The sequence below is a fragment of the Ochlerotatus camptorhynchus genome, unplaced genomic scaffold (assembly GCF_037179485.1).
Source record: "Ochlerotatus camptorhynchus isolate MF236.1 unplaced genomic scaffold, CSIRO-AGI_Acam_v1.1 ptg000304l, whole genome shotgun sequence".
Taxonomy (NCBI): domain Eukaryota; kingdom Metazoa; phylum Arthropoda; class Insecta; order Diptera; family Culicidae; genus Ochlerotatus; species Ochlerotatus camptorhynchus.
The window spans coordinates 3,375,301-3,386,747 of NW_027040792.1; the positions used below are offsets into that span (position 1 = coordinate 3,375,301).

The 11,447-nt window shown below is 40.6% G+C and overlaps 2 protein-coding genes across 2 annotated transcripts; one reads left to right on the plus strand and one right to left on the minus strand.

Moving 5' to 3' along the window:
• The first annotated feature begins 1,609 nt into the window (after positions 1–1,609).
• LOC135707166 (palmitoyltransferase ZDHHC6-like) lies at positions 1,610–10,254 on the plus strand. The gene is made up of 5 exons (XM_065228911.1): positions 1,610–1,894; positions 2,019–2,248; positions 8,701–9,479; positions 9,543–9,733; positions 9,799–10,254. Exons 2-5 carry the CDS (start codon positions 2,185–2,187, stop codon positions 10,028–10,030), a joined length of 1,266 nt encoding a protein of 421 aa, XP_065084983.1. The 5' UTR covers positions 1,610–1,894; positions 2,019–2,184; the 3' UTR covers positions 10,031–10,254.
• A 98-nt stretch (positions 10,255–10,352) lies between these two features.
• On the minus strand, positions 10,353–10,755 carry LOC135707184 (protein CutA homolog). The gene has a single exon (XM_065228934.1). The coding sequence runs from the start codon at positions 10,725–10,727 to the stop codon at positions 10,368–10,370; it is 360 nt and encodes a 119-aa protein (XP_065085006.1). The 5' UTR covers positions 10,728–10,755; the 3' UTR covers positions 10,353–10,367.
• Between the last annotated feature and the right edge of the window lie 692 nt (positions 10,756–11,447).

Sequence of the window (11,447 nt, forward strand, 5' to 3'; positions counted from 1 at the left end):
GCAGCAACATCGGCGGGTTTGGCTGTGAGCTTTGTGTTTACATTGCACACATAAACAACAGTGTAAAACCGGTTTCCGTGTGGTGGTTTGGTTTCGGTTTCGGTTATTTGAGGCACTAATATTGGTGAAACTCGGTTGTAAACAAACCGAACGCGCTTCTAAAGGTGCACCATGCACGGTATTGGTGGACTGGAATTCTAAAATATGTTCATTATATTGAAATTTTAATTAAGAAAGCTTTCCGAAAAAAAAACACCTGAATCACTCAATTATCGTATACAATTACAAAACCGAGAACAAAACGAAACATTGAAACAAAGAGTACCTAACTGTCATTTTGATTAACTGGAGTCGGTACAGCAGAGCTGCCAGGTGGTTTTATAAAAAATCTGTATCCACTCTATTAAAAAATCTGTATTTTCTGTATTGACGATTTTTTTCTTAATTAATCATGTTTTGTTGTTTTACAAATACAGTGCATACAAAATAACCATAAAAAGTGCTTAACCACCTATTCGGGCTATCGTACTAACCATACGGGATGTAATTGCGCCATTTGTGATATCGTCCGTACTTATTTATAAGAGTGATATCAGTGCTAACATTTGAAAACGGCGCAAAAGCCATTTGTAAACAAATGGTTTGTGGGCCCTTTACTCGCTACCCGAAGAACGCCCACGCAAACCAACAGCATCGTCAGGAAGGGGAAAATTTCCCCTACCCGATGTTGCTGTTGTGTCGCGTGGGTGTACTTCAAGTAGTGAGTAAAGGGCCCACAAACCATTTGTTTACAAATGGCTTTTGTGCCGTTTTCAAATGTTAGCACTGAATTATGAAGCCGTTTGAAAATGTATGGAGATTTTAGTTTCTATTCATTATCTTCCTGATAAGCAGTTTTAAATGCAAAAAAGTGCACGAGTTCATTACTATTTGATATTTTTAATATACTACCGTGACGGGCGTGACTGCGTTTTCCGTTGGAGGGAGTGAGAGAAGCATAAAAGAAACAGCAACGCCTCGAGCAGATCCCACTGCAAAAAATATGGTTTTTAGCACAACAATTAATTTTGGAGAGAAGTTATTTTGTTTTTATAAATTTTGAATTTTTTTTTCTCAACCATTTTATAAAAATCTGTATAAATCTGTATTGTAATTTAAAAATCTGTGATAAATCTGTATTCTGTATCGGGTCTGTATTAAGATTAAAAAATCTGTATAATACAGATAAATCTGTATAAATGGCAGCGCTGCGGTACAGTAGATCCATCACAGTCGACATTCAAGCAGGCTTTGACAGAATTAGATGTTTGTGTACAGGTGTTAGTGTAGTGGTAAGTTCATAGAATACGTCATGGTTCAGAGAAAACTACGTTTGGAGTAAAAATTCTACTTCTCTAATTTTTTTTCGAAAATCAAAAAGAATTTGAAAAATTTCCCATTTATGACAAACTTATCGTATTTTAAAGCCGAACCCAATCCAAATTGATTGTCACTTTTGACAGACCACTACTCAAGCTTCCCTGTTCCCTGCTTCTGTCTGCAGTGTTTTGATTTCGATACACATTTTCGTGTTCAGTGATGTGTTAAATCAAATCGGCAAGTACAGTGCAGGTAGGAAGGTAGGTAGGTACCTACAAGTTCATTTCATTGCGTGACCATTCATTCAGTAGCCGCTGCCGTAGGCGTTGGGATACCGAAAGTGGCATAAATTACATCAACCGGATTGGTCTTTCCCTTTCCCTTGAGAACTGATACATTTTCCGATAGTCTTCACGGTGTAGGCAGTGTGTCGTTTTCGCAGTAATGTGATTAATCCGAACTTTCATCGATTTGTACCGCCGCAAACTCTCCATTCGGGTTGTGTGACTTCTGCCGAATGCCATCTATCAAACTGGTGAGTAGTTGGACAAGTTTTCTCCAAATTTAGTTGCAAAACACCTTCTGTTTGATGGAATTTCTTAAATTTCATCAACTATCCATTACGCATGATTCTTCATACAGAAGTTCCTCATTTTCAGTGATTGGTTTTGTTTGTTTTTCGTCGCATTTGCGTGAGTCATATTCGGTGCAACGAGGGCACTGCTCGCCGTAGGTAAATAAAATCCACACCGCTCTGTTGCTTCGAATACGAAGAAGAAGCAAAGACAGTCACACGGCAAAATTGTCAACAGCCAACCTGCAACGATGACGAGCGGAATTTCGGCCGTATTCTGGCGATTCTTTCACTGGGGACCGCTGACGGCGATAAGTGAGTATGAAAATAATGTTCTAGAAATTATTTTTTTTTCAGTGTAGCATATCTTACTGTATTGCATAAAATGTGGCGGTCACTTTGATTGATTATTTCCAACCCAGGCAGAAGAAATTTTTGTAAATCATCCATGAATTTACCTTTCACAATCCACAAATTTCAGGAAATGTCATCATGTAAAATTTCATCCGGAACACATTTCGGAAAATTAATGTGTTTGCTCTATCCACTTCCGCCAGCAGGGGCGCAGCTTGGGAAATATTTACCTCCCAGGTATACGTTATCTCGGATATTTAATCGCAATCACACTAACACTCAAGCCACTTCGTGTCGTGAGCATTTATGTTAATCAATCTACTTCCACCGGAATTGCTGTGGTTGCACCCTCTCGAACTTTTGTGTCATTAGGCTGCTCGGAAAAATCCCACCATAATTTCAAAACACTACAGGAGGTGGAAACACCCTCATCCCTAGAGTTCCAAACTAAACAAGCCACCCTGCTTCTGTTGTGACCATGGGATGGAACATAGCTTTGCATGGCTGATGATAATTACAAACAAGCCCGTTCGGTCAACTTTCTAATGACATTCGGGCAATGCGATATGACTAAATAAGGTGAGCCTCTCTTCTCCCCCGAACAGCTCGATTTCAGTAACGGCAGACTTAAGAATGGTCAAATTTGAGCGGCTTTTAATTGCAAGCGGTTAACAATTCTCGAATGATTTTAAAAGCTCGATAAAATCATCCTGAATTTAAAAATTCCATCTAAGGATTTCTAGTAAGCGTTCTGTAATTCTTAGAACTACAAATGGCAGTCACAATAACCTGCAGAATCCCGATCGAAACTTATTAGAATCCCCGTCCGTAAATCTTAAGAATTCCCGTCCCGATATTCATCGTAATACCCTTTTCAAGTTTCACCAGAATGTCTGTCCAGGAAGCATCAGAATTCCCGTCACCACCTTTTCCAGCTATCAAGAATTCAATAGAATTCCCAGCTGGGATGCATCACATTCCTCGTTCAAGATTTAACAGAGTCTGTCCTTCAGAACAGATTCGTCAGGATCTTTCACTGTGGTTCATAAAAATTACTAAACATGATTCATCCGAATACTTTACCATTATTTATCAGAATCCTCATTCGTGGGTCACCAAAATCATCGTCAAGAATTCATTTGATCTCTGTACAAGATTCATCAGAATCGCCGTCTTGGATTTGCCAGAATCACCATCTGAATTCACCGTCCATGATTCATCCAAATCCCTGTCCAAGATTTAACAAAATTTGCTATGCATTTTTCAGAATCGCCCTGAATTTCCATACAGGAATTCATCAGAAACTCTGTTTGGAATTTGTCAGAATCCCTGACCGGGATTCATAAAAACATACTGACCAAGATTCAGTAAATATTTCTATTCTTCATTAGGATTCCCGTCCGGAATTCTTCAGAATCACCGAATCCCCATTCAAGATTTATCAGAATTCCTGATTACATCATCCCAAGATTTATAACAAATCCTGCCTAAGTTCATCATAATCTTCGTCTGAAATTCACAAGAATCTCTGTCCGAAAATTCAACAGAAACCCCTCGCGGGATTCATCCGCATCTTCGTAAGGGGTGGTTCATAACCTATGTAGACCGTTTTTGAGAGATTTTTACACCTCTCCCCCATGTAGACAATTGTCCATACAATTTGATCAGAATCTTTTTCCAGAATTCATTAGAATCTCCCTCAAGAATTCATCAGAATTTCCTCCCGGAATTCATCAAATCGTCGGCATTCATCGAATTGATAAGAATCTCTGACCGGGATCCACAGGGGCATTGCGATTTATCAGGACTACCGTTCAAGATTCACAAAATTTCCGTTCAAGATTCATCAAAATCTCTGTTCAGGATTCATCAAAAACCCATTTTCATCAGTAAAAGGGCCTTAATCGAATACAAAAAAAAATCGTCTGAATTCAGCAATTCATCAGCAACTCCATTCAAAATAAATCAGCATTCCCGTTCAGGTTTAATCAGAATACCCGTCCAATATTCATCAGAATCTCCGTTCACGATTCGTCGTAATCATCTGGCAGGGTTTCTCAGAATCACTATCCAAAATTTATCATAATCCCAATCGAAGATTAATACAAATTTCCGTCTACGATTCAACAGAATTTCCATTAATGATTCATTCTTATTACCGATAAGGAGGCATCTGAACTGTCCGGAATGCTTCACAATCTATTACAGGGATTCTTAAAAATTACCGTTGAAGATTCAGATTCAATCTCCATCCAAGGTTCATAAGGATCCCAGGTCTAGGATCCATCAGAATTTATGTCCGGAATTTTGACAGAATCTTCATCAAGAGTTCTTTAGACCGTCCAGGGAATCTTAAACCATGTCAGAATTCTTATCCCTAATTCACCAAAATCAAAATGTAAGATGCATCAGAATTCTGGTCTGGATTTCATCAAAATCAAAGTCTGAAATTCACCAGAATTTCCGCCCGAGATTAATCAGAATACTCTTTCGAAATTCATGCAATTCCCTTTCGGAACTCTATAGAATCGCCGAACTCGATACATTAGAATTCTCCTCCTAAATTCATCACAATTACCGTCCTAGAGTCGATTAAAAACCCGTCCAAGATGCATCAAAATACCTGTCCAGTATTCATTTGAATCCCACTCGGGAACATATCAAAATCCCTCTCTTGGCATCTTCAAAATTCCAGTGTGCGATTGATCAGAATATCCGTCCAGGATTTATCAGAATACCCGTCCAAGGTTCACCAGAATTTCCGCTCATTATTCTTCAGAATCTCCTTCCAGAATTCATAAAATTCATCGTATGAATATCATAACTCCGTCCTTGAATCAGCAGAATTCCCATCTAGGTTCTATCAGAATCTCAATCATATTCCAGGGTTCCTCAGAATTACCGTCCAGAGTTCATCAGAAACCCCATCCTAGATTCATCAGAATTCCCATCTAGGATTCATCAGAATTTCCGTTCGGGATTCATCAACCTAATAAAAAAATTCCATAAAACGAACAGTAACCCGGATGGTAGAACTATCACGCAAATAATTTGGATGATACCCCGAACGTCGCTAAGCTCTTCTTCATGGTTATTTTTATTAGTGTAGTATCATCAATTAGGATTCATTTGAAAACCTGTCTTAGATATTTCAAAATCTTCTACCACGATTTGTAAAAATACCTGTTTAAGATTCAGTACAAATCTCCAGTCAAGATTTATAAGGATCTCAGGTCCAGAATTCATCAGAATCATCGCTCAATTGAATGTTAATCCAAGGTTTGTCAGAATCCTCAAATGTATCCCATAAAAATGTCCACCGCAATCCATCCGAATCTTTGTTGGATTTCAGGCAAGCCAATTAGTTACAATCCCTGACCAGGATTAATTAGAATTTCCTTGCTGGATTCATCAGAATATCCGTCCTAGATTCGTTAAAATCCCCATCCAATATGCATCACAATCCCACTCCGGAATCCATCAGAATCCCTCTCTGGGATTCTTCAAATTTCGGTCTGAGATTGATCGGAATCTCCGTCCAAGATTCATCAGAATATCCGTCCAAGATTGACCATAATTCCCGTCCAGGATTCTTCAGAATCTCCCTTCCTAATTCACGAAAAACATCGTACTAATTTCATCCGAATACTCGTCAACGGTTCATCAGAATCTCAGTTCATGAAAAATTAGAAATTTGGCCAATAATTCATCAGAATCTCCATCCGAACTTCATCAGAAAACCTGCATTGAAACTCCCACCAAAAAATCCCACAACGATTCAGTAAAAAACTCAAACCAAGATTCATCAGAAATCCTGCAACTCATAAGAATCATTGATCAGAGTTCTTCATATTTACCGTCCAGGCTTCATCAGAATACTCATGCAAGACATAAGAATTCCGATCCAAGATTTGTCAGAATTCCTGTCCAAAATTCACCAGAAGCTCCACCAAAGATTAATTAAATTCTCGTTTAAGATTCATCAGAATCCCCGTCTGAAATTCATCAGAATCCCCATCCATAAATCATCAGAATTGCCATCCAGCATGCAGGAAAACCTCCGTTTAGGATTAATCAGAATCACTGTCCAAGATTCATCTGCACCCCCATCCGAAAATGGTCAGAATTCTTCTCCGGAATTAATCAAAATCCTTCTCTGGGACTCATTAAAATCCCCGAGAATTCGGAATTATCATCCTAGATCCATCATAATCTCCGACCAAGATTCATCATAATTTCCGTCCAGGAATTTAAAGAATCTCCGATCAGGATTCATCTGAATTCCCGTCCAAGATTATCCAGAATCTCCCTTCATCGTACGATTTTCATCCGAATCCCCGTCAAATGAACATCAGAAGCTCAGTCCATGATTTATAGAATTGCCACCGTTAATTGATCAGAAAACCTGTCCTGAATACATTGGAACCCTCGTATAGAATTCTTGAAAAAAAAACACCAAGATTTAGTAAATATCTCCAAACAAGATCATAAATCCTGAAATCATCAGAATAATTGATAAGTGTTCTTCAGATTCACTGTCCAGGGTGCATCAGAATACTTATCTATGATTTGCCAGAATTCATGTGATTGGCATCCAGCATGCACCAAAACCTCTGTTTAGGGATGATCAGAATTCCTGCCCAAGATTCTGGATATGATCAGAGTCCCTCTCCGGAATTCATCAAAATCCTTCTCTGGGATTCATCAGAATCCCCGGGAAATCGGAATTACCATCCCAAATTAATCATAATCTCAGGCAAAGATTAATCAGAATTCCCGTCCAGCAATTTTAAGATTCACCGATCAGGATTCATCAGAATCCTCCTTCAGAGTTCTTGGGGCTCATTGCCCAGGGTTCTTTAGGATCCCCATTCATGATTCATCAGAATCCTCGCCTGAGATTCATTAGAATAACCGATCGAAGATTCATGGACGTTCCGTTCCAAGATGCATCAGATCTACCGTTAATAATTTGCCAAAATTCCCATTCGAAAATGACCAGAATCCCTCCCCAGAATTCATCAAAATCCCGGGATTCATCAGAATTACCATCCTAGATTCACCAAAAACTCCGTCCATGATTCATCAGCGTTTTCGTACAGGAATTTTCAGAATCTTTTTCCAGGATTCATCAGGACCATCGATCAAGGTTCCCTCTCTAGGATTCAACAAAGTTGCTGGGAAAGATTATTTAGAGTCCCGCACAAGATTCATCAGAATAACCGTTAAATATTCGCTAAAATATCCGTCTGGAATTGATGAGAACCTCTGTTTAAGATCAATAAATATTCAGTGCTGGAATTTCACAGATTTTCTCTCTGAATTTGTTGAAAGTCTTAATCTTCAATTTGTCCCCCAGAGTTTATCAAAATTATCGTCCTAGATTCATCGAAATACCCGTCCAAGGATTCATGAGAATTCCTGTCCAAGGAATCATCAGAATCCCTGGATTAATCAGAATCCTCTTTCAAGGTTCTGCAAAAACATCGTCAAAGGTTCATCAGAGTCTTCATTATTATTATTTTATTATGATTTATTAGAATCCTGATCCAAAATTTATTAGGATCGTCGATTCGGTTAGATCAGAAGCTCTCCCAAGGATTCAATAAATTTCTGTCGAAGATTCATTTTCCAAAATACTCGAGCAGAATGGATCAGAATCTGTGTACAAGAATCATAAATGTCCCCATCCAGAATTGATCAGAATTCTTCTCCGGAATTAATCAAAAATCCTGTCAGGGATTCGTTATAATTACCGTTCATTTTTCATCAGACGCTGGATTTTGATTGAAAAGGATTAAGGGCCACCCACTTTAAATCAGTTTGCGTTGCGTTGACGTATGACAGTTAGACAATAGATTTAGCTGTCATTTTGCCGCAACGCGTCCGATCCGGATCTAATGTGCGTGGGCCTTAAGAATTCCCACCTTAGATTCATCTAAATCTCGTCCATGTTTTATCAGAAACTTCGTCCGGGATTCATCAGAATCTATGTCCAGCATTTATCAGAGCGCCTGTATGGGATTTATCAAAACCCCGTCCAAGATTTATCAAAATACCCACACTAGATTAATTAGCATTCACGATCAGGATTAATTACAATTGCGAGGTTCGTCAGAATCTCCGTTCAGGATTCATCAGAATCCCATTCCATGATTCATATCAACCCTAGTCTGACATCCATTAGAATCCCTGCCCCGGAGTCATCAGAATCATCGTCTAGGACTCATCCGACTCCACGTCTGGACATCATCAGATTCTTTGTCCGAGATCCTCCAGAATTCTCGTAAAGGAATCCTCAACATCCCCCTTTAAGATTTTTCAGATTTTTCCTCCAGAATTCATCAAAATCCATGCCCAAAAGATTCATCAATTTCAACCCATAATCACTGCATTCTCCTTCTCTCGCGCAGCCATCATCAAATCGATCACCTTCATGACCCTGTACATGAATGCCATGTGGTGGCCACCGAACCGAACCTTCGGTGGTTTCGTCAACCAAGCCGTCTTCCTCATCCTGTCCGCTAGTACCGGGTTCAACTTCGTGATGGCATCCCTTACCGGGCCCAAGTTCCTGCCGCTGCGGTGGCGCCCGAAGAATCCGGAAGAAGAACAGTTCCTCCAGTACTGCACTGGGTGCGAGGGCTTCAAGGCACCCCGATCGCACCACTGCCGGAAGTGCGATCGCTGTGTGATCAAGATGGATCATCACTGCCCGTGGATCAACCATTGCGTCGGTTGGGGCAACCATGCGTACTTCACGTGCTTCCTGGCGTTCGCCGTGGTGGGATGTATCCACGCGACGGTCATTCTGTGTGCGGCGTTATACGCTGGACTGCACCGGGATTGGTACGTGTACTACGGGCAGTATTCGAAGGCGACTGTGTACTTGGGACTGTGGAGCCTAATCCTGGGGGTGTTCAACGTGGGCCTGGCAATCGGAGTGATCATAGCGGTCGGGATGCTGCTGTTCTTCCAGGTACGGGCGATTGTGAACAATAGAACCGGAATCGAGGATTGGATTCTGGAGAAGGCACGGCATTTGCGGGAAGGGACTGAGGATCACTTTCAGTATCCGTACGATTTGGGCAAGTGGAGAAACATTAAACAGGTCGCCAGCTGGACGTGTTCACCGATTGGCAATGGCACAGAGTGGGCGATCGCGGAAGGTTGCGATCAATTTACGTTGACGGTGAGTTTCTTCGGAGGCTTTGGGGATCTTTCCATGCTAAATTGTATTTTTTTGCTTTTGCAGCGTGAACAACTACTGCAGAAATCGGCGAAACGGGCCAGGACGCGTACCTACACCATTCTACGACCGGTTTCTGGCAGTTGGGTTCCACTGTGGTCTCAGGGATGCAGAGTATGTCTTAGTCCACCGTTGACGGATGAGTCGCGAATCAAGCTTGAAGTTGGGGACAAAGTTCGAGTGACACGATGGCGGAAGTACGTTAACTTTTAAAACATTGCGTTGATTGACTTCACACTAGTAATCTTTTCCGTTTTTAAAGACACTGGCTGTTCGGAGAGAAGATTTTCGAGGAGTTGGAGCAACCGAAAAACGAAACCAAGAAGGACAAGAAGAGGAAGCAACAACAACAACAGTCTGAACCATTACCGGAAACGCACAAGCCACCCCGGATACGGGGTTGGTTCCCGCGGCAATGTGCCGTCGAACTAGTCGAAGATGAAGACGACGCCGAGCAGCAACAGCACTTTACCGAGAAGAAGAAGAACAAGTAAATTATAGCTATTGACATTAGGGCTTTTAGCATACTTTTACGTGTCATTTGACTTGCTGGTCCGTGGTGGGAGAAGGACGAACATTTTTAATTAAAAAAAAAAAGTATTTTTGGTGTAGCAATTAGATGCGAAGCTCTTGCTGCTGTTATTATTTTACGATAACAGAAATAAATGTGTAGCTACTGTTTTAATGGCTTGAAACTTTATTTGCTTGCATATTGTAACTTTCGTTTTATTATTTGAAATCAAATTCAATACAAATCCGGCATCATTTGTCATATCCCACGCTTCGCCAACTTTGATGACATTGTTGTTCCAACTCCCTGAACTTATCACGTTACTTCTTCCCCTCCGGCACGGCCTTGCTCAGCCACGTCAGGTACGCCGGATTCCCGTTTTCAATCGGCACCGAGACAATTTCTGCCACACTGTACGGATGATTCTCCCGTACAAACTCGCACAGCTCATCCACCCTCGAGCTGCGCGTTTTGATCATCATCAGTATCTCCTGGTGTTCCTTGATCTTGCCTTCCCACTCGTAGATGGCGACCATTCCGGGAACAATGTTCACGCCAGCGGCCAGCTTGCGCTCAATCATCTTCCTAGACAGTTCCAAGGCGGAGCTTTCGTTTGGGGTGGTCACGTAAGTGATCGAATGCAAGCCCGGTTTGTACTTTTGCATCGGACTAAACGGCATTGGTCTGGGAGAGGTGTCTGAATGAAGGAATTTGATGATGGTTTATCGGAACGTTAGAGTTACCTTCTATCAATCACACTGATGTATGGAATTAGTATCGTAGATCGAAACAGGATATTTCCCTTGCTCTTAATTATTGACTAGACTACAGTCTTCCCCGTATAGTTTGATTCCGAATTTGTTAGATCACATTAACGGACCCAATATTTGTAATTAATTTTCGAACAAGATGTTTTAGTTCGATCAATTAAGTTCGTTTTTAAAATAATTTAATTTGATTAAATCTTGCGAATAAAAAACCGTAATGCACCGAAATCCGGACACTTTTAAGAGTTGATTATCATTATTATCCCCAAATATAATCCAAATGCCCCGTAAGAAGATCCTGTCATAGTGTCATCCATGGTCATCTAATAGCGAATTCGTTTATTATTCAGTTCCAACCTGGATCGGGTATGAAGATTGGGTCTGCTTGTTTTCTGACAAACTTCAGTTTTATCGTGTGTTTTTAAAACCCAGCTCAGGTTGAGGTTCGCACTGACAAAAAGTTCGGTTTCGCACTGGGTTGAAATTGGTTCCAACCCCGATAATAAACGAATTCGCTATAACATTATTATTATGTTGCCAATAAGTTGTCATATTTTACTACTAAACCAACTCAACGCTACTGACAACCAAGGTTGCAAAGACTCATTTCAGCTAAAACAATGTTTTTCTAAA